At 46.3% G+C, this 23684-nt stretch overlaps 1 protein-coding gene across 3 annotated transcripts in view; it reads left to right on the top strand.

Moving 5' to 3' along the window:
• Positions 1 to 23684, top strand: part of SLC6A11 (solute carrier family 6 member 11) — a 126451-nt gene that overhangs the window by 54382 nt on the left and 48385 nt on the right. For all 3 annotated transcript variants that reach the window (XM_019732652.2, XM_019732651.2, XM_074312988.1), the window contains exon 6: positions 4100 to 4234. In XM_019732652.2, coding sequence (XP_019588211.1) covers positions 4100 to 4234 — 135 coding nt within the window. The remainder of the gene's footprint in view (positions 1 to 4099; positions 4235 to 23684) is intronic.

Here is a 23684-nt window from a genome sequence, read left to right as displayed (position 1 = left end):
GCCAGGTTTGTGTGCTTGAAACCTGGGCTGCAGTGTGGACAGTGTGGGGCTGTCACCTGATCGAGAAGAAAAGTGATGAAGGGCCCTGATGATGGGGCTGAGGGGGTGGAGATCAAGTGGGCAGGACTTGGAACCACTCAGGAAGAAGCTGAGCAAAGAGATGAGACTAATCCAGCATGAGCCCCTGGAGGAGCCCCTGGAGGCTCCTAGACATCCCAAAGGACAAGATTCTGTGCCCTTGTCCACACCCTTGGCTGCTTCCACATCTTCCTCAGCCGACTCAGCCTCTCCCATTCCTACTTATTTTGAGGGCCCAGCTCCAATCCCATTATCAGCCAGAGTCTGAATCCCTTCACAAAGACTCTTCCAGCCTGTCTCTCTAGCCTCCTTTTCTGGGTTCACCCTCCTTCTGTGGGTGTCATGCATCACACATTCAGTTGTTCTTTCCTTGAACACAACACCTCGGTCTAATATTCTGAGGACAGGGACAAAGGACCCGCAGGAAACTGTGAATGAATAAATGAAAAGTAGATGAGATCAGGGGTAGCCAAGAGTGGCTTTCTTCACAACTGGTTATGGGGGCTGCCTGTGTGGAGGGTTGTGAGGCTGCATCCAGGCGTATCGGCAAAGAGTGTTGTGATCAATTAGTGATGTCTGCCGTGAACACAGGATGCGTGTAGTTTATGTACAATCTCTGTGACAAGATCTGTATTGTTTGGACAGTCTGCAGCTGTTCTCAGGAAAAACCAAAGATTGTATCCAAGTGTCTGGTATGGCTGAGGGTAGAAGGGGCTTTTAGGAGAGCTGGGACCAGTGACAGATACAGGCTATGCTCAGCATTGCATTTTGAACCTTCATACCCCGCTCCACTTGTGTGCTTTGTATCGTGGTGCCCCTAAACCTTTTGTACCCTGACTCAGGGCTCTCAAACCTCAGCTTGCAAAGGAATTTTTCTAGCTACCGCCTGCCAGCCAGTGGTTCCATTTTGGCAGCCTAACTCATCGTCTGCACTGTGGTCTTTGAGTAATTCATCTGCATATTTTATTTCCCTTATGGTTTTATAGAATGAGTGTGACAATCAAGGTGTGGGTACCAGTGGAAGGAGTGTAATACTCCTAAATGTAATGTAGAAGCACAGCCTCCATTTAGAACTCTAAACAACGGAACTGCTTCAAAATCATCGGCAGCCATTTAATAAATTGTGCCACTGTGGTCACTGAGAAACACTCTGCTCTATATGTTGCCAGGGGCACAGTGAGGGTGCATTTGGCCAGGTTATATGTGACCTCTTAATGACACCCCAGTGGCTTAGTCCACTCAAAACAGACTGGGCAGAGCATGACCGACGAGTTTAGTCACATCCAAGTGGTCCCACAGATGAAAGACAAATTTCTATGATTTTCAGTTGTTCTTAGGTCCTACATGGTATAGTCCTTTTCTATAAGTTTTGTGAGCATTGGGGGTTAAGATAGTTGAACGCCAGCGTTATTAACCAGGTCCTGGGCATTCTGGTTAATTTATCTTCTGCCATACAACAGAGACGAAAGTGGAAATTATTCAGTGAAAGCAATCAATTTTTAGCCTGACTTTTCATAGACTTAAACTGATTGACCAGAGGGATTCATTTTGAAGGAAGAGAACTAAGGATTTACATGAAATACTAAAGATCTATGATAGATTGTGCCTACAAAGCTCAGGGAAACAGCGATTTTATAGCCCTGTTAGTTCTCTCGGCAGGTACCATCAACCCTGTTGACTGCTGGCCTTTAATTTATTATTATTAATGTCAACTGTTGGCCTCCTTAGTATATATTTGACTTGTGTTCACCTTTTCTGGATTATGTTATACCAGGGTGCCAAAAAAATGTATAGACGACTTGTATTCATCTCTTGTTATCGGTATATATTATTACAATTTTATTACAGTTTTTTCCTTTACTAAAATATGTATACATATTTTTGGCACCCTCTCATATGACCGTGAGAGATTGTTTATACTGACTACTGCCGTGTTGATGGAGCAGATGGTTGATTTGGAAACAGGGATGCTGAATTGGTGGGGCGGGGCTGTGAGTGGGCTGAGGATGGTGCCGTCATTGTAGGTTAGGGGCGGGGTCTGGAGGGAATAATCCAGCCTTGCAGTCTGTGTCAGCCGGACCAGCTGACACTAGCCCCTGCTGGTTCTTATTTCTTATTTTTGAGGACTGGGTTCAAATTGGTTTTTTGTCACTTACCAGCCAAATGATGTATGTTTGTACTTGTATAAAGTATAGCCTCTTAGTTTTTGTACAGTTAGTAGTTTACATGCAAAGAAATAATAGTGGGGTGTTTTGTAATCTTTCTGTCCCTTCAATCCCTCAGATGTGTATCTTAGCCATTCTTCAATGAAATAATAGGGCATTTAAGCCAAAAATTGTTATGTGCAATATTTTAGTGTTTCTATTTTGCTTTTTCTGGGGTGTTAATTTATATGAAAATAAAGTGAATAGCAAAAGAAAAAAATCCAAGAGGAAATGCTGTATCAGTGTAGCCATTTCTTTTGTTACATATAAAGTGCTTGGCATGTAATGGGATTTTATTTGTTCTCTTCTTCCTTCTGTCCCAATTTCCCATGTCCTGAATTCTTTCTCATCCTTTACAGGCCAACACCTGGACCACCTCCTTGAAGAAGCCCTCCCTGACTGCCCCTCTGTTTATCTATTCCCTTCGCTGTTCTCTACCATCCTTCCCACTCCCCTGATTACATAATGCATTACCTGTCTGTCTTTCTGTCAGTGGGGAAACCTCTTGAAGTCCAGTCTGTGGCTCATTCTTATTTGTACGTCCCAGGGTCCAGTTCAGTGCTTGGTACATAGGAGTGTGTCTCTGGTGTGTGCGTGAGTAGGTGGACGAGTGAGTAAATGCATAAATGCATGAATGGCGTGAAGAGCTGTACCACTGGTAAAAGACAGACTCAGATAGAAAGCGGTAAGAGGCTACCATAGTGCTGGAGGAATTAAGATTGTAGGTCTTAGAGCACAGGGTTTTTTTAATCTGGGGAATTGGGATCTCTGAACCGTCCAAAAGCTTGTACACATATCCGTGTCTATGCACTCCTGGGGGGGCGGGGGGAGGAAAAAGGGCCATAGCTGTCATCAGAGTCTCAGAAGTGTCCGTGGCCCCCACATGTTGGCAAGTTGCTGATCTAAATAGATACAACAGGCAGGCCCCACCTAGAAGAAGGAACCAAGTGACTGGAGGAGAGATTGTCACAAAGGAGAACAAAATCAGAACTGCAGGGGACACTGCGTCCTGCAGGGCTCAGGCTGGGGTCATGGCCCGCAGGATGGGAACTCCAATGGTGTGTGAAGATACGTCCCTGGCCTTCTAAGAACCTCTTTGTGAGGAAGCTCAGGGAAGATTTTATTTCTTTCACTATGTTTATTCTTCCTCTTAATCCATGGGCAAAGGGGCCCGTCAGGTTCACTAGCTCCAGTTACCTGCCTCCAAGCAGACCAAACTGAAATGATTCCAGGCAAAACACCAGGGCTCTCCTGCCCCACACAGTTCCCCTTCCTTTTTCGATCCTATCCTGTCCCCTCTTATCCTTGGCTATGAAAACTTGGTTTTCATTAAGAGCAGTGTTTTTCAAAAATGTGGATCTTTGCCGGTTGGTGAATTATGACACAAATTTTAGAGGGTCGTGACAAGCTTTTATTATTTTTTTTTAATGAAATAGAGTGTGATATATAAATGAAATAGAATGTGATAGAACATACTGAGTGTATCACACATGTAAGCGTGACTGATTTTGTGAAACTTCTGGTTTCAGCTCAGTATGTACCAGGCTGTGGTATATATGTTACTCCCTGTGGATTTTGGTCCAATATGTTTGAAAATCAGTGATATCAAGCACCGTTGTAGGCACTCAATATACTCGCTGAAAGATCCAGCCCTTCGGGGGGGGTGGCAAGAGAGGAGACGGGAGCTTAATCTGTGTTCGGGGTTCACCTCTCATGGCTGCTCTGGGAAGCCCTTTGCTCAGTGAGACAACAGGCGTCTGCCATGTTGCCCACCTCTGTTCCCCCTTCTTCATTCTTGTCTCTCTTCTCCTGGGCAGGTTGTGTACGTCACCGCGACCTTCCCCTATGTCATGCTTCTGATCCTCCTGATCCGAGGGGTCACGTTGCCTGGGGCGTCGGAAGGCGTCAAGTTCTACCTGTACCCTGACCTCTCCCGGCTCTCGGACCCACAGGTAAGAGTCGTTTGCTCAATGCACAGCTGCCCGCCAGCACTCGGAAGCCTTCTGCATGCCCCTAATGCCGGCCACAGAGGCTTGATGGTTGGTAGAGCAATTGGAAGCCTGTAGACCCCTTCTCTTTTATGTTCAGAATCATAATTTCCAACGCACAAATTAAATACTAGTAAATCAAATATATTGAAATACAATCACCAAAACATTAAGAAAGACATTTGTGGCATCGTAATAATACATGTGCTTCTTTATCAGTACATTAAATAGCAACATCTGGCGGTAGGTCCAATAATTTCCATGATTTCAAAGCACCAATGAGAATAAATGGTATTTGGAGATATTTATACCATGGTAAGAAAATATCTGGGATTTCTATTGCTTACAGTACTGTGTTGTCTGCCGTCATACTTGAAGGAAATGCTATATTTTGGTTAAAGGTTATTGAAAATAAAACATGCTGTCCCCCCCCACACACCCAAGATCACAGATCTTGGCAGCCGTGCATCTCAGTGACAGAAACTGGGACTTTGTTGGTGATCGATTTTCTTTGTAGGGTAACTCACAGGAAGATATAATTGGTGAAAACTGACTGGCCTATAGTTGTCTTTGGTAAGGCATTGGCTATTCCGAATAGCGGGTAGTGAATATTTATGTAAGCTTTTCGAAGTGGGTACATGGTGCTGAGCCTGGGGTATGTTAGACAAGAGATGAAAACAGAGCATCTTACAGCCCAGGGGTTCTCAACCTCCACTACTTGTTAGAAGCTCCTACGATGCTTTAGAAAATCCCAATATTCAGAGCACAACCCAGCCCAATTAAATTATACTTTCTGGGGCTGGGTCTGAGGTATCAGTATCTTTCAGAGGTCCCCACATAATTCCAACGTGTGAAATAACATGCTCAAAGATATTTGAATGGGTGCGGAGGCACCCATTTTTCTATTAAAACAGACATAGATGGATCATGCAGTAGGATGTGGAATCTGCATTCAGTAGAACATGAGGCTTGCAAGAAATCTCGTCTGCAGTCTGAGGCTTCGGGCCACGCGCTGTTAGGAGCAATTGGGTGGAAATGTTTGTGGAGTGCTACTTCGTGCCACTTAGACGTACCTGATGTCACTGCACTGAGTACGGGGTGGAGTGGCCACGTGGGCTCATTTCTGTTTCGGATTGCCGTGCCTTGAGGGGCCCCAGGCAGGGGCACCACCAGCATCCTGAATTGCAGGCAGAATCCCTAGGAAGAAGGAAATTAGCTCCTGATGTTGGCCTTGCCTACTCCAACCTCTGATGGCACAGGCTCAGTTGGAAAAGCAGTTTTGGAAAACTTATTTCCAAAAATCACTGGTCTGTGTATCTTTGTTAGATCTACAAATTCTGCGTTAATCCGGGACAGATTTCCTGTTCTTTCCTCTGCTCACAGGCTTCTTTATCCCGGTCCCTACGGTCAGCCAGTCCCAAGTAGCACCCATTTTCCACACCTGGCTGATCATCTGGGAACATACTGAAATGCAGCCTCCAGGCCCCACCCCTGGAGATTCAGTTTCAGGGCTCTGAGATGGCACCTGGCCCTCATTTCTATTAACAAGCTTCCGAGGGGATTCTGATGATCAGAAAAGTTTGGGAAAACCTGTTCAACACCTTTGACCTCAGAGCCTTGGCCTGTACTCACGTGCACGTAAAAACACACCATCCACACCCAGAACAAATGTGAAGCCAGGAGTTCACCATTCAGATCGTCTGCCCTACTCATCCTGCTTTCCTACCATCTCCTTCCTTTTGGGCCTTAGCTCGCAGGCCAGTTCTTATCTGTAAGGCTGTCCTATGGAAATACCACCCCCCGTTACATCCAACACACACACGCACACACACGCACTCATTCGGTGATGCACCAGAAGAACTCACAGTACTCAGAAGCAGTTACACTCTTGGATGTGGTTTATTTCCATCATCACTTAGAGAACAACACACTTCAGGCAGAGCCTAGAAGAATTCACCACAGACTTCCTATATTCTCCTGCCGGAGGGGCTGCATGGAACTTGCTCCTTCTTCCAGCATCAAAATGCAGCAGCACGTGGGGAGCGTTTCCGCACACCAGAGCCTGCTTGCGACTCAGTGTCCAGGTTTTTAATGGGGGTGTTTTCCTAAGTGCATAAGTACTGTGTTTCCCCGAAAATAAGACTGGGTCTTATATTAAGGTTTGCTCCAAGAGACGCATTAGGGCTTATGTTCAGGGGATGTCTTCCTGAAAAATCATGCTAGGGCTTATTTTCTGGTTAGGTCTTATTTTCGGGGAAACACGGTCCTTTCTGCCTGCGTGATCAATCAGAATTGCAGACTCGAAGAAGGAAAGCAGGTATTCACCATAAATCACATCGCTGTACAAACAGTCCATGCAGGCTGGTGCTGCGGAACTCAGGGCCCCAGGCAGACAAAGCAACTGAATCATTTTGTACCTTAGGGAGCATCTTAGCCGAGTTCCCAAAGACCAGTCAAGAGACGACCCTGCAAGCAGGCCTTCCTGGAGAGCAACATCAGCCCGCTGTGGTAGCTCTTTCCTGCACGCCTGCAAAACCTGAACTATATGCTACATGGCCTTTCCTAGAAAGAGTTTGCTGACCCCTGAGCTGGACAACTCTCAGACTCCTGTGAGCGGATAGTTGATGGGCTTTGACCCCCACTCCATCCGTATGCTCTCTGCCTCTGCTGCCACCGGCCTGGTCCAAGCCACCACCATCTCCCATGTGAAAACTATAACAGTGTCCTAACTGGTCTTCCAGCAATGGCTCTTCAGCCCTCTAGGCCACTCCCCACCAAGCAGCAAAGTGAGTTTTTTTTTAATATAAAATCTGATGAGCACTTCTTTGCTGAAAACCCTTCTGGGATTTCCTGTGGTCTTTGGAATAAGATCCAAATGGCGAGGCCTCCAAGGTCCTTCATGAGCTGCCTTCTTCCTCCATCATCCCTGTCACTGTCCCCCTCTGTCAGTTCATTCCAGATATGAGCCTCCTTTCCTCCTCAGGATCCTTGCACGTGCTGTTTGCCTGCTGGGAGTGCTCCTTGTTACTCCCTCAGACCTTCCCTCCCTACCTTGTCTGACTAACGCACTTACTCTTTAGGACTCAGTTTAAACATCACTTTGTCAGGCAGATCTTTCCCAATTGCCAAACATGCACCCACTCCCCAGTGTTCTGTACTTATTTTCCAAAGCACTTATCATGTTCCAGTGAAATATTTATATAATTGTATACATACGTATGATATGTATAACTTATTTGTTTCATGTGCGTTCGTTCGCTCTGCAGGTGTTTTCTGAGTACCTACTGTGTGTTAGTTAGCATAGGTATTGGTTGTATAGCACTAGACAGTCAGCAAAACAGTGATCCCTGTCCCGTGGGGTTTATACTTTACTTGGGGAAGAAGACAGTACACAAAATTCCATAGTAAAGCATGCAGTCCATTCGACGGTGAGCAGGACCGTGTAGACAAAGTGTGGCAGCAAAGAAAGAGTGCTGGGGGGAGAGGACTGCGATTTCCAACAGGATGGCCAGGGAAGCCTCACTGAGAAGGCAGCTTAGACACAGGGTCTGTATCTGCTTTTCCCACCACTGTGTCCCAAGTCCCTGGCTAGTTTAGTGTCTGGTGCACAGTAGGTGCTCAATAAATGTTTGCTGGATGAATATAAGAACCAGAGCTATTTTGATTTTAGAAGAAAGGTTCTGTTCCTAAGAAAGGTTCTGTTGCCTTAGCAAAATGTCTGAAAACCTCTAACTCACCAGATCTGTGAACTGTACTAATTTTTGATTCTCTCTCAGTGATGGCCAGAAAATGTGTGTATACGAGGTCAGACAATTAAGTTCACAAACTCATCCTAGAAAAAGTGCTACATACCTCATTGCTGGATATCACTATGGTCACCTTCGAAATACTCCCCTTGGGGAGCTATGCACCGATGTCAGCACCTAGTCCACCCTTCAAAACAGGTTTGGAACTCTTATTCTGTAATGGCCATCAGAGCTGTCGTCATATTACCCTTGATGTCCTGAATATCATCAAAATGTCTTCCTTTCAATATTTCCTTTATCTTCAGATAAAGAAAGAAGTCATTAGGGGCCAGATCAGGTGTGTAGAGAGGGTGTTCCAATACAGTTATTTGTTTACTGGCTAAAAACTCCCTCACAGACAGTGCCGTGTGAGCTGGTGCATTGTCATGATGCAAGAGCCCTGAATTGTTGGTGAAAAGTTCAGGCTGTCTAACTTTTTCATGCAGCTTTTTCAGCACTTCCAAATAGTAAATTTGGTAAATGGTTTGTCCAGTTGGTACAAATGCATAATGAATAATCCTTCTGATATCAAAAAAGGTTAGCAACAGCGTTGCAACAAGTTCATGAACTTAATTGTCCGACCTCATATGTGTGTTTGTCTGTGTTTCTGTGTATGTGTCTTTTGTATATGTGTGTATCTCCAAAAGCAACAGTGATCGCTGATTGTCTGGGGCAGAGGTAAAGATAGTGACTCCAAAGGGAAAGGAAAACAAGGCTCCATGTAGCTGATGTTGTTTGGAAGGTGCAGTGTGTTCTAGGAAGGGCCCAGAATGGCTGGAAAGGGAGGTGCGAGCAGCTTTGAACCTGCTCTCACTCTGCTCCGAGGGCTGAGAAGCTGGCGGCGGGGTGCACAGCCATGTGGAGTCCAAGGAGAGGTCTTGACGGCTCCTCAAACTTTGGTGGCTGGCGCGTCACACAAGGTTTGTCTCAGGGCACCGAGGGAAGGCAGCCTGTGAACAGGTCAGTAGTATCACAGGACCCCAGCTAGAATGTCCACTTGACAGACAGAGAGATCCAGGTCAGAGAGGCTGACCTACTTGCTTGTGGCCACACAGCCACTTAGCAACCCAGTTAGACCTTAGGGTTCCTGGGTTCTGGATGGGAGAATTCCTAACTGAAGGGAGGTAAAGTCTTAAGAAACCACCCAGTTCCAACTGTTCCCATTTGTGCATACCTCACACCATGAGAAGCGGGAGGACAGAGTTTTCAATTCCTGCTCTCCCGTTGCTGGTGGTGTGGCCGCAAGCAAGGCTCCTCACCTCTCTGGGGCCAAGTCCCTGCTTCCCGAGAATGAGGCTCACAGCTTGTACTTGCCTAACCCCTCAGGTGGCTGTGAAAGTATGAGGACCCAGTTGACAGAGGAATTTCTTTTTTCCTTTTATGGTTATATATTTATTTTAATGTGCGTTAGGAAAAAACCCAGGCCATTAACCATGTCAAAACCAAGTCTTCATAATTATTATTGTTTGAGCTGCAGCCAAGGTCTGGAGAGACATCCTGGGTGTTAGGACTTCTGGTAGCCATGTGGTCCCCCTCGAGACAACTGAGGCACGGCTCTCAAAGTTAGAGAAAGTAGGTCAGGAGAGCTGCTGGCTGGAAATATTTTATCAGGAGGTTGGTAAAAGGCTTGGTCTTGTGTCTCTCACTAGTGTTCTCCTTTTAGCAAGTCCACATTTTCTTTTTCTGAGTATTCATCCTGACTTAGTTTCCCGTTTGCACTTAAATTGCACTAGGGAGGAATGTCCCCAGGAAGTTTCACCAGGCCTGGTGGTTTGGCTGGTCTGGGAGCATGAACTCCCTACTTTCTTGGGGCTGACCTAGAAGCTGCAGTGTTCAGGCCTCCCTTGGCTAAGAGGGACTAAAGGGTTGACTTTGCAGCCACCTAGCGTGGAGAGATGGAAAGGAGTAATGATTGGGGAAGGTGCGCCCCAGGGAGGTCTAGAGGGCTGGTCAGAAGGGGAACCCAGGGCACAGTCAGATTTCTGGCCACTGAACCCCATCGGTCCCCTGGGCTGCACCATCCCGTCCCTGGGGGTGAGGGTGGTCTTAGGTGTACTGAGGGCCAGCAGGGGGTGAAATGAGCATTCCTTGGGAGTCCTCCCTAGTCTGCAAACTCCATGAGGACAGGCGTCCCATAGTCCTGTGTGCCACTCATCTGCTGCCAGAGCCCAGCAAAGCTGTTCCTTAGTTTATTCCACAAATGCCTATTTCATGGGTACGTGTGCCAGGCACACAGTGTGCAGAGTGAATAAGACTCCGCCTTTCCCCCCAGGAGCCCATAGTCTGGTATAGGAGGGCAGAGTCTCACCTCTCCTCACCTGAATTTCTCTCCCTTTAAGAAGAGGGAAGTGGGGTTGGGCGAGATCAGAGCTTCTCATCCTTTCTTTTGTTCTTTTGAGAAGAACGGAGCGATTTGTTATTGGTAACGGTCCTTGTGCCAAAATCTGTCAAGGACTCAAGCCTTTTATTCCAGCTGATATAAACATTCCAGCTGATATAAAGTGGCTGCATTCATGCCATCACTTTCTCTTGCCGTCTCAGGGGCTTACTTGGCAGGAGGCCTGGGGGCGGGCTGATCGCTGACTGCGGCAGGCTTGAGACAGAACCCCTAATTGCCTTGTCTCTCCTGCAGCCTGAAGGGGCAGCCCTGCCCCGAGACTCCAGTAATGGCTGTGTGGGTTGCATGTTACCATCAGACCTTTACTTCTCTGCAAACGTGTTTGGGTTTCGTGAAGTCTGGGACCTGGGGCCTGTGCAGGTCAGCAGGGAGAGGAAAGACAATGGCCCACAAGAGAAAGAGAGTCCTGGGCTGCCTTCCTGCCTCATAGGATAGGCCCCCCCACCCCCCCCCATCCCAACCAGAATGATACGGAGCGCCAGCAGCCTGGAGGTCTCTCCATCATCTCCATGCCAGTGCGGCTCCAGCTCCCATTCCCTATTGCTTACATGGGCTCAGACACACACATTTGCTGGTCATTTACATTTCTTTTTGTTTGTTTGTTTGTTTGGGAGAGAAAGGACTAAACATTTATTTGCTCAAAGGTATTTTCAAAGCTGGTCATTTACATTTCTAAAGGGACACGGGGTGCCTGATTGGTGCAAAAGCCTGGGGCCTTTGGCGGGAAGAATACCTGCCACACACGGCAGCTATGAGGCAAGTGTGCACGTGAATGTGAAAGCTCTCCTAGTCCTCATTTTTGGTGCCCAGCCCAGGGCCTGGCACACAGCGAGGGCTCCAGGAACACCAGTGGTGTTCCTCATATTGCCTCCATGTCACTGGCGCTGGGCAGGACAAGTCAGGGCCCCACAGCCCAAGGGGGAGGCTTTGAACTCGGAACCGAGGCCCTTTATTGTTGGATCCAGTAAATTAAGTTTCTCATCAAGAACTTGAAGCGACACAGCAGCTTGCCTTCTTTGTCCCCTGGCAATTTGCATTCCGTGGTCTGTTATAACTTTCTAAACATCTATTTGTCTTCACTCTCAGCCCTGTGTTCTCGCTGAAGTGTGAAGTGCTTCCACTCGATTTTTTTTTTTTCCTCTCAAATTTTTATGTTCTATCTTTTCAGTCTTTGGAGCATGGAGGGGGGGCTCTTGCAGGAAATCACATTTTTCCCTGCCCCAGATTCCTGCCACTCTCACTCATCATTGTCTTTCAAGTGTGTGTTTTCAGGGCAAGAACAGAAGGACCTGTCACGGATCCAGACTGCAGGGTCTGCTTTCCCAGGGCATGCACACGCTCCCCAAGTCGGCCTCTATGGGGGGAACTGGAGCCACCACTAAGATGCCCAGATCCTGGGGGTGGGGTAGGAGGATGCCCAAGCAGTGAGAGCACTTCAGAACACCCTGCCTCCCCACCTCACAGGAGGACAAACCGGGAAAAACAAGACCCTGGTTTAAAGCCCTACCTGAGGAACCTCGTGGATGTGACTGTGAAATTGCTGCCACCTGGTGGCAGTGTACTCTGGTTCCAGGCACAGACCCAGGGAAACATGGGCCTCTTGGCTTTGGACTTCCAAAGTGAAAGTTACAAAATTACGTCGACTTAGAAATATTGGATATGTTTCTGAAAATATTGCAAACCTCACTGACATGGGGACTGCCCTTGTGGGACTGAAAACCCCCCACGGTTCTTTTTGGCATATTTGATTCTGGGTGAGGGTCACCGCTCCACCAACATTGCTTTGTTTTCCACTCAGTACCAGGCAGTGGAGGTGCAGCATCAGCTCACACATGGTTCTTGTCTTCAAGGAGATGACAGCCTCCTGGGAGAGACACGTAATTAAGTCAGTGACCACAGTGGTGAAGGGCGGTGCTGGGGTAGAAATTCACCTGACACAGGTTGGCTCCTTCCGGTCATCAGGTAAACTCTTCAAGAGTTAGAGATGCATTATTGATCTGATATCATATGCACGTAAGAAAAGTAGTGAATGTTTCTTCTTTTCTTGACTGCTTGAAATGTCTTAAAAGTTACCTGTCTGTGGAATCAGAATCCCTGTATACTACACCAAGATTCTGTGCGTCGCTGGGGTGCCTCATTAAATTCTTTCAGACACAGGTTTACTCCAGGTGAAGTTTTGTGATTTTTTCCCAGCGGTCTCAGCAGCACCTTCTTAACCTCAGTCTTGCTGGTTGAAGAGCTGCTTGATAGGGTAGGTGATGTAGCTATCACTTCTTGGTGGTTGATTCTGTGTCAGGCTCTGTGCTTTATCAACTTGTCATTTAATTTATCTGATTCACTCAATCAGCAAATAGTTATTGAAAATTACCACGTTCTAAACCCAGGGGCTAAGTGCTGTATAATTAAATTCTCAGGACCAAGAAGGTAAGTCTGTAAGGTTCCATGACCATGGGAGTTGCCTGTCTCTCAGGTGCCGACAATTTTAAAACCTATGTCCTAAAAGGTTTACAGATGAGAGGACTGAGGTTCTGAAAGGTTAAAGCACTTGCCTCGTACCTGCACAGGTAGCACTTGAACCAGGGGAGTCAGACTCGGCCGTGTAAAGGATACAGTGCCGAAACTCTGCATTGTATCTGATTTGCCGGGGCTCACTCTGGCTCTACCCAGTGCTGTGCTGGCAGTCCTGGCTGTGGAGACTTGAGCAGCACAGGCCTCCGTAACTGCTTTGGAGGAATCCTAGAATCTCAGCACTGGGCGGATTTAGTCCTCCTCCAGTGCAGGAATCCCCTCTGTAGTAACCTGGTCAGCTGCTGATGGGCCTCTCCTGTAACAGGGAAGCTCCTTCCCTCCACGTTGGGACAGTTCTCTACTCTCCTGGTTCCCAATGTTAACACATTCATTCATTCATTCTTTCATTTGCTTATTCTTTCTCGACTTGTCTGCTCTAATTTGTCAGTCCCCCACTTGGAGAGTATCCACCAATGTTGAACACACTAATTTAAATGGAGCCTAAACAACTGAGGCACAAGGCAGCCTCCGCTGGGTTAATAAAATGCCCTCCGAGGTGGGCCTCTTACCACTATTCCCTTCCTCACACAGAAGACTGAGAAAGCTTTGAAAAAGGAATCCCTATTCATGCAAATTCCTGCTATTATTCTTTGAATGTTTTTTTAATTTTCTTTTAATGCTTTGAATATATTTATAAGAGCTACTTTAAAATCTTTGATAAATCCAACATTTTCTTTAGATATGGATCATATTTTCCTGTGTTTTTTGTTTGTTTGTTTGTTTGTTTGTTACACGTCTGGTAGTTTTGGGTTGTCTGTTGTGGATTGTGATTGAGTATTGTGGACACTATATTGTAGACACTCTGGATTCTGTTATCTTCCTTTGAAGAATGTTGGTTTTTATTTTAATAAGTAGTTCAATTACTGACCACCTTAAACTTATATAGGTTCAATTGTATGTTTTCTAGTGCAGTTCTTTGGAGATCCCAACCTGTTTTCCAAGCTCCTCTAACTTAATAGGACCCAGTAGGACTTAAGATTCTAAGCTCTGGCATCCCTGTAGATCTTGTCAGGGCTGGGCTTTCGGCTCCTTTTTTTTTCTTCTTTCTTCCCCAATTACTATTGACATACAATATTATATTAGTTTCAGGTGTACAATATGTGATTAGACATTTATAAAACTTTATCAGAATGGGACCAGAGTAGTTCTTACTCTAGAGCGATGGTTCTCACCAGGGAATTTTGCCTCCCAGGAGACATTTGGCAATGTCTGGGGACAGTTTGAACTGTCACAAGTTGGGATGGGGGGGCCTACTGGCATGTAGTGGGTAGAGGCCAGGGATGCTGCTAAACATCCTACAATGTACAGGACAGCCCCCACAACAAAGAATCATTCCTCCCCAAATATCCATAGTGCCACGAGAGAAACCCTGCCCTGGGGCATGGTTCCTGCTCCCAAGGGGAGGTCTTTCTGTGTCTTAGCCAGGTACCACAGGTGAATACTTGGTGCTGACCAGATGTGTCTGCTCTGGCAGGCTGGGAGCCCTAATCCCCTGGCACTGCTCTTTTCCTGGCAGTGTCCAGCCTCTCGTGTCTCTGTTGTACTCTCAACCCTGTAACAGCACTGTCTTGAAAGCCTTGGGTGGTGTCACTCGGGATATTTACATCCCAGCCATCAGTCAGAGTCTTGTGGGTTACCTCCAATGGACATCTGGGGTCCCCATTCTGCACAGCTCCCCCTTTCTGCTGCCCTGCAGCATAGATTCCAGCTATTTCAGCTGCCCTACACTCTGGCCATATCTTCTCAGCTTGGTATGACTGTATGTCCTGCTTGGACTCCAGCTCTTGTCCCCAGGTGGAAGCCTGGGCAAATCCCCCTCGGGGTTTCCCATCTTTCAGGGATAGCAGTCTTTCCCGCATGTTATCCACTGCCCCAAAATGGTTGCCTCTTGTATTTTGTCTGCTTTGATAGTTGCTTGTGGCAGGAGGGCCATTCCTTTACCAGTCACTCAGTCATAACCAGCAGCAGAAACCTGACTCCTTAAAACCCCCACCCCCAGCAGATTCCCCTTGCACTAGGATTAAAATGCACACTGTTCACCATGGCCAAAGCCAAGGAGCGCTCTGTGGCCTGGTCCCATCCCCCATGCATTCCTGGGCATCCCAGGTTCTTTCCTGGCCCGTCTATCTGGATCACTGTTTCCTCAGACACTCCCGTGGTCAGCTCCCTCTCACCCTGCAGGTCTTGGCTCCAGGTCGTCTCTGAGCAGCTGAGCTGAAACATCTCCAGTAAACCCCATGACTTTAACCAAGCCCCTGTTTTATTTTATTTCTGGGACTGATGGCTATCTGAAGTAAACTTGTGTTCATTTTCTTATGTACTCCCTGTTGTTCTCCCCCAGTTAGAGTGTCAGCTCCACATAAGCAAAGAACGTGTCTTATCCACTGTGAACTCCCTGACACAGAGCCTGGCACATGTTAAGCTCCCAGTTAATACTGGATGTGTGTGTAGGTGGGTGGGTAGGTGGGTGGGTGGATAGGTGGTTGGATGGGTGGTTGGATGGGTGGGTGGGTGGATGGACCAGGGGGTGGGTGCCATATGGTGGTTTAGATAAAGGACTACAAACAGTCAGAAAAAAACAAAATTCTTCCCAATAGTCCATCCCAGATACGATATTATCAAACAGGTAGCCTTTGATTTGTTCCTTGAAGGATGGGGAAGGGAAGGCTGTTTGGAGATAAGCAAAGACCAGAGAGCACATATATGAAGGAAATGGTGAGTAGTGTGGTGTGGCTATAGGAGAGGTTTTGTGACAGAGAATCATAAGAAAAAAGGCTTAGACAGTGTCCTGAGGCTCCTTCATTGGGACCCTTGGGTGTCAAGGCCAAAGAGTTTAAGACTTCATTCAGATCAATAGGGGAGCTGTTGAATCTTTATGAGCAAGAGATTGACTGGCATGAACAGAACTGTACCTTCAGAAGATTACTCAAACAAGAGAGTCCCAGCAGAGCTTCGCAGCAGAGTCAAACAGAGATGCATTTAATGCCTGCCTCTGCCTTACCCACTGTGTGAGCTTGAGCAGGTGACTCGCCCTCTCTGAGCCTCGGTTTCCTCTCTTGTAAGCCTTTGGAGGGCTGGGTCCAATCCTTTATTCATCTCCTGTCCACTCTTACATATGGTAAGGTTAGCTGAAAATAGCACATGTAAACATGTCCGGGAGCACAGAAAGAGCGAGAAAATAGAATGAGTTTGGAAGTGAAGAGAAAAGAAGTAGAGATACACATCAAATAACCTTGATTTTGGGGGTGCAAAGCAAGAATGGAGTCTGTCTGCCAAGGATGGTGGAGGTTTTGCCCTCCAGCTATAATAGCACAGATTTATGGGCAGATATGACTGAGTTAGTGCCATTGTGTGAGTTTGTCTTATGACTCCCAGAAGCCCAAAAGGCACTACAGGGAAAAGAGGCAAAGAGATGTCAGCAAACACTCAAACTGCACCTTCTGTGTGCCAGGCCTGACCAGGGGGTAGGAGTATGAGGAGGGATAGATGAATCAGGCAGTATTTTTGTCCTTGAGGAGTTTGCAGTCTCATAGTGGAGAGGGAGGTGTCACCAGGGATGGCAGGAGCTGGTGACAGCCATGGAGAGTGATGACGCCACCTGCACCAACACAGGAGAGAAACAACTGCCAGCCTGTATCCAGTGATTCTTAGGCTGTTTTTTGTTTGTTTTTTGCTTTTTACTTTTTTTTTAAAAGAATTCTAGCCTTTTGTTCATTCGTCCAGGAAGTATTACTGAGCACCTACTGTATGCCAGGCATTGTGCGAAGTCTTTGCTTTTTAAATGGATCGACAGAAATGTACAAAGTACCCACTCTTGCCAGACATTTGCTGGACTCTTTGGGAGTGGGGTGGAGAGAGCGGATGAGAGATGTGTTCTAGGACAGGAATTTTTTATTAGAGGAGGGTCTTTGGCCCCCCCCTCAAAGTTGGACATACAATTGTATCCATTAAGCATGCTCTTTTTAAATTAATAAACATTTTAAAAGCAGTTTTAGCTTTACAGAAAAAGTAAGCAGAAGATACAGAGTTCCCATATACCTCCTCACCCCTGCCCCCCAGCTTCCCCTATTGCTGGTATCTTACATTAGTGTGGTGCATTTGTTACAATTGATGAGGCAATACTGATACATTATTATTAACTAAATAGGTTCATAGTTTACATTAGGGTTAATTAGGTTCACTCTTTGTGTTGTATATTCTATGGGTTTTGACGAATGCATAATGTCATGTATCCACCATTACAGCCTCATACAGAGTAGTTTCACTGCTTTAAAAACCCCCAGTACCCCACCTATTCATCCTTCCTCCTTCCTCCCCAAACCCTGGCAACCACGGATCTTTTTGCTGTCTCCATAGCTTTGCCTTTTCCAGAACGCCATACAGTAGGTAGCCTTTTCAGATTGGCTTCTTTCACTTAGTAATGTGCATTTAAGGTTCCTGCCTGTCTTCTCATGGCTTGATAGCTCTTTTCTTTTTATCTCTGAATGACATTCCATCATTCAGATGGATGTACCAGTTTATCCACTCACCTATTGATGGACATCTTGGGTACTTGCACATTTGGCAATTGTAAATAAAACTGCTATAAACATCTGTGTGCAGGTATTTCATTAGCATATTTTTCTTAAAGAGTTCATCCACCCCCAACAATCGAGATCCCTGTTCTTGAGCTTTCAACCAGAGCTGTAGGTATAGTGTGGGTGTTACCATTGGGCTGCTTGAATTTGAGTCATGACTCATTTGCTTACTAATAATTGTGTAACCTCAAGCAAATCACTTAGCCTCTCTGTGCCTCGATGTCCCCATCTGCAAAAAGGGTTGTTGTGAGGGTTAAATGGGATAATGCTTGTTCATGACGTGCGTAGATTTACGTCCATCTAGCACATAGGCAATGGTCAATAAATGTTAGCTACTATTTTCTTTAAGAGAGGAATGTGACTTTTGTTTTATTTTCTTGACCAAAACTTCAGGCATGAATTGATTTAACCCATCTCGTTCTCACAGAGTGTGCTTTTAAAAGCCTATCGAGAACAGATAGGGCAAAAAGGGCAGGTGCAGATATGAAGGTGCACTCTGACTATGGCTAGCTGTCATTGTGCACATGGGCAGAGCTGACTGGCACTTCAAGACAACTGTGCAAAACCTTACAACCCCAAGTGTAGTCCCCAGACCAGCAGCAGCAGCAGCTTTATTTAAGAGTTTGTTAGAAATGCAGGTTCTGAGGTCCCATTTGAAACCTGCTCCATCAGAGTCTGCATTTCAGCAACATCCCCTGCTAGTTTATATAAGATGGTTTGAGGAGTGCTGTTCTGAGAGCTTCAGGGAAGGTTGAGACCTGTCAGACACACCGGTGAGGGTTGTGGTCAGAGGAGGCAGAGGTGCTGGGGCTGAGTAAGGTAAGGAGGAAGGATTTCCCACCTGCCCTTGCTCACACTCCAGAGCAGAGGGAGGGAGAGATCCATCCAGGGATTTCTGCATCTCTCATGGGATCATTTGGGAATGGGATAGAGCCCTTCGTGGATGGCCACCCTCTAGAACTATACTGTCTGATGTGGAGGGCACAAGCCACATCGAATTACTTAGATTTAAAGTAATTGAAATTAAATAAAAGTTAAAAGTTCAGTTCCTCAGTTTCACTGGTCAAATTTCAGTTGCTCAATAGTCACATGTACCTAGGGGCTACCATATTAGACAGAGCTGATACAGAACATTTCTGTCATTGCAGAAAATTCTGTTAGACAATAATGCTATGGAGGGAAAAGGGCCCAAGAAGCAGGAGAGCCTGCGGAAACTGAAACTCAAATTGTACCTGGTGCTTGGAAATGAAGCAGTGACCCCTGGCTCTCTGAAGGCATGCCGTTGTGCATTTCCTTCCTCTACCTCTTAGGAGCCTACTCATTTCCAGAAGAGTTCAAAGAATGCCCACTGAAGAATCAGGACCAGAACTGTGGCCACAGTTGTCTTGGGCAGAAAGGACTGCAACTGGAGGGCCATCCTGTGAAGTGCTGAGAAGGCTGTGACAGCTGCATATGCAGTGACCTCAGTCTGGGAAGAAAGGGTCTTCCCCCAAGGACAGTGAAAAGACAGACAATGTGGGTTCCGAATTAGTCAGAGTAGCTATAAACTAACTGTGTCCTCTTTCCAAACAAGGAAATACCATAAGATACAAATTTCCCTCCAAATTCCACACCCCACCCCTGTCATCCTTGTTATCACTATTTACCACTTTTTTATGCTGCCTTATTACTTTTTAGAGTTGGTACTTACTTGGAGTTTTACAATGTGTTTACCAATTTCTTTGCTCCCTATTATTTTCACTCCTTCCTACTGGATTAAATTTCCCTCCTGTTGAAGTACATCTTTTAGTAGTTCTTTCAGCAAGGCCTGGGAGAACTAAGCGCTCTTAGTGTGTATAAGTCTGAGAGATATTTATTTCATTATCACTCTTGAATGGCAGTTTAGCTGGGTATGGAATTCTAGGATGGTAATTTTAAAGTAACAGTTTAAACTTGGTATCCACACTGTAGGAGTAGTGTGTGTTCACACCCATACCTGGCACTTCCATTTTGAGTCCTGGGCCGAGGCGCAGAGTTTTCTAACATCTCATTCACTATAGGGCAATTGTTTTCTGGCTCCTATCTTTTTACAATAAGCCCGCTCAGCTTTTGGCCATGCCCAGCGGATGTAATCTCAGTGCTATCCTTGGAAAGGAATTTAAACCTCAGCCTCTTGGGCTTCTCTCTGTTTGGATATCCCCCATGGGCTGCTGGGTCTATTCTTCATCCTCATCTTTGAGGCTTGACTTCTCTCATTTCTGGCATCTGGGAGAATTTTAAATGGCTATTACACTTCATAATTTTTGTGTCTCCCATGAAAATGTTTAATGCTTGGTATTTGCTTCTCTTTACCTGCTAGTCTTGAGTATGACATACTGAATGTTCAAGCAGCACATTAATATTAAGGGAAATAGCTCTTAGTCATTCATGATTAATTCAACAGCTCAATTTTATTCGTAAAGTCATATGCTTGTGGTGATGATTTCATATACTATCCGTGAATATATTTTCTGGCAGTAAATTTGCTTCTAGCACATGAAATAAAATCATATTCATCAAGGTTTTTTGACAAAAAGCTCCATAGAGTCCATTTATATTTGCTATTTTAACAAGTTTTGGAGTCAGTATCTAGGCTCACTTTCTTCTTTTGTGGATAAGTAGCTAAGTCCCAGAGAGAGGACATGACTTGCCCATGGCCACAACTGGTGGAAAACCGGCCTAGAATGCAGAACCTCCAGTTGAAATACATTATTTGTCTACCCCTTTGAGCCTGTTTTCTCATCTGTGAAATCAAGAGGTTAGATTAGACATGGAATCAGGGCCTGACTCACTAGCTTTGTGTAGGAAGATTGCTTAACCTCTCTGGGCTTCCATCTTAATAAGCCCTATCCTTTCTACCTCAGGTGACTATCAAGAGTATCAAACAGGCTGACATGTACAACAGAGCTCTAGGAAACACGAGGGCTGCAGAGAGGTGCATGCAGTTCTGATAATTAAGATGCTGTGACTGCCTCCTGCAACTCCTCCTTGGTTAGAAAAAAGTGTGCTTTGCAAATGCAATGTGTCCTGATGATTTCTGACCCAGCACAGAATGGAGCAGGGAGAACAAGGGTTTCTTCTGTCTGTTAGCAGCAAGATGATGGGGCTTTGAGACATCTTAGTTTTCAGGGATTGTGACATTTGATGTTCTGCTTTGTGAAAACTCACTGGTGTATGACCCTCATGTTCCACTTCCCTCACCTCTCATATGCAGGCCAAGCACTGGAAAGCCCTACAGGGCATGCACTGAGGCCTGCATAATGTTCACAAAGAAGTCAAACGTAGCTCTGTCTCCTCGATTAGACTTGGAGATGTCCCAAACGTTAGAGGTGAGTGGGCACAGCTCAGCCTCCAATATAATGAACACCTCAGTCCTTTCGCTTCCCACCCTCCCCTGCCCCCAGGAGGCAGCATTGCATAGTGGGATACTCCCAGGCTCAGAATCAGGGGACCATCCCTGACCTTGAACAGATGTTGTCCCTCCTTGTACCAGTGTTCTCTGAGCCATAAAATTAGGACATCAAGTAAAATCACTGCTTTTCAATCTTTTCACCACCAGCAGCCTTTTACTTTTCTATCTCTCCCCACCCATCCCCATGGGCTATTTCATGCGCCAGGAAGCTCCCATTAGCAGTTGTATGTGTCTGATTAATAAAAGGTGGTAGAGCCCGGGAATGAATTCTCTAAAATGTCCTTTGTGAAAACGAGGCCCAGAGAGAGAGGAGATGATTTGCTTGTGGTCATACGGATGCCTTTGTATTGTAAATCATCTGAAAGGGAGCGGCCACCTGTCTCCAGGGTTACGCTTTCTCATTCTCAAGGCCAAGAGCATACGTGGGGGAAAGGGTCAGAGGAGCAAGTATGCGGTTAGCATCCTTGGGGAGGTGATCCAAACTGCACTTGGTTACCACCCAAGACCCCTCCAGAATGCGGACAACATCCTAGTCAGCCATCCCTCCCCATGGTGGCTTGCATGTTGACCAGCATATAGTAAGTGCTCACTGAATGCTCGTTGTAGAATGTGGTCGTCCCCTCAGCGGTGTGCTCCTGCTTGAACAGTGGGTGCCATGATAATTGTTTATACCTCAAAATGGGTGACAGAGTGGAGAAGACACAAAAAATGAAAGAAAGAAAGGGTCTCTAAGAAAGACAAATGAGGAAAATAAGTAACAGACGCATAAAATGAATTCACAAAGTAGTGTGGTGTGACTGGGGGATGTACTGGCACATTCTTGTGCATCACGCCTCCTTCTCCCTCGGACCCTGGGAGGCTGTTCCTCCTCGTCCAGAAGTTCTTAAGCCATGTAGCTTAAGAACTACTCCGACAAATCCATGACTTACAGATGGATGATTTAAGGAATTCAAAAGTGTGTTTAATCTTTGGGTGATGTCAAGAAGGAGACAACTGAGTCCCAGAAAACTCCCAGGTTTTCCGGTTGGGACCTGAACACTGGCTTTGGCTGCTGACTGTCTCCTGGGCTGGGCAGGGATTTCCTCAGGTTACCCCCGCTGATGTGATCGTGAGTCACCGGTCACAAAGCATCCCTCTGCTCACTGATGCCCCCTGGGAAGCACTGCCCTCCCGTTTGCAGATGGGTCTCCTCTCCTCAGTGCACCCACCCGTGCCCACTGCTGGGATGGGAGCTCCCACTCTGTCGTCTTATTGGTTCTGTCTGCACAGAGGACACCAACATAACTACCACGTACCATGTTTCCCCAAAAATAAGACCCAGCCAGACCGTCAGCTCTAATGTGTCTTTTTTATTTATTTATTAAATTTATTGAGGTGACAATTGTTAGTAAAATTACATAGATTTCAGGTGTACAATTCTGTATTACATCATCTATAAATCCCATTGTGTGTTCATCACCCAGAGTCAGTTCTCCTTCCATCACCATATATTCGATCCCCCTTACCCTCATCTCCCACCCCCACCCCCCTTACCCTCTGGCAACCACCAAACTATTGTCTGTGTCTATGAGTTTTGGAGCAAAAATTAACATAAGACTCAGTATTATCTTATCTTATCTTATACCTGGTCTTATATTATATAAGACTGGGTCTTATACTGTATTAAAGTAAGACCAGGTCTTATATTAATTTTTGCTCCAAAAGACACATTAGAGCTGATTGTCTGGCTAGGTCTTATTTTCTGGGAAACACGGTAAATTGTGCTGTAGACATTTTGCTGAGTCTGCTTCATCACAGACCTTTCCAAGCCATCTATGACTATACATCCATCCATTTTATTTTTTGATGTATTCAAAGTAAGTAGCAGACTTCAGCACACTGCACCCCCAAAACACTTCAACAATTCATGCCTTGATTTATTTTTAAAATTATCGTTCTTGGTTTTATTGTTCAAGCCGCTGCCCGGGGAAGTCACTGAGGGGGACTGAAGAATGAGGGCAGCCCCACTTTCCTGGCGGCTTTGCCCAGAGCTCAGGCCACAGTCCTGGAGCATGATTTGGGAGGTGGTGTTGGCAGCCTGTCCCATCTCTCGTTAGTCCACCTGTGAGGTTAGCCATCTCTCCTGTTTTCTCCTCCTCCAAGACCTCTATGTGGTCAGGAAGATGGCTTCCAAACTTGCAGGCGGGAGGCATGCCATGCTGCTATGCCCAGTCACTCACCCTGCGCCCCCTGACCTATTGTGCCCTCTGGGTGCTCTAGGCTCTGGGGTCATTTAAAGCTGTTACCTCCTCATTCAGATGAGCAGAGGAGAGGCAGTGTGGGGCAGATGGCCATGTGACCGTGAAGGTTGGCAAGGATGCGGAGAAGGGGAAGGAGAACAGTCTGTGGATTCGGGCAGGTCACTGAACGTTAAGCACCAAATCCGTTTGGATGTTGGGCATGTGAGGAGCAGAGATACATGTGCTTCGCTGGTCACCCTGGGCGTTCGGCTCTTGGTTGAGATGGTAGCAGTCTCCTGGTAAGATTAAAGGGAGGGCTGTGGGGTCAGACAGACCTGGGTTTGGGTCTTCCATGAACTGGGTAGCTGACCGAGGGCCACTTTGACAGCTTCTCTGGGCTTCAGTGTCCTCATCTGTAAAGATAACAATACGTCTCT

The sequence above is a fragment of the Rhinolophus sinicus genome, linkage group LG10 (assembly GCF_036562045.2).
Source record: "Rhinolophus sinicus isolate RSC01 linkage group LG10, ASM3656204v1, whole genome shotgun sequence".
Lineage (NCBI taxonomy): Eukaryota > Metazoa > Chordata > Mammalia > Chiroptera > Rhinolophidae > Rhinolophus > Rhinolophus sinicus.
The sequence above is the reverse complement of the archived record's forward strand: the minus strand, read 5'-3'. Positions and strand labels throughout refer to the sequence as shown.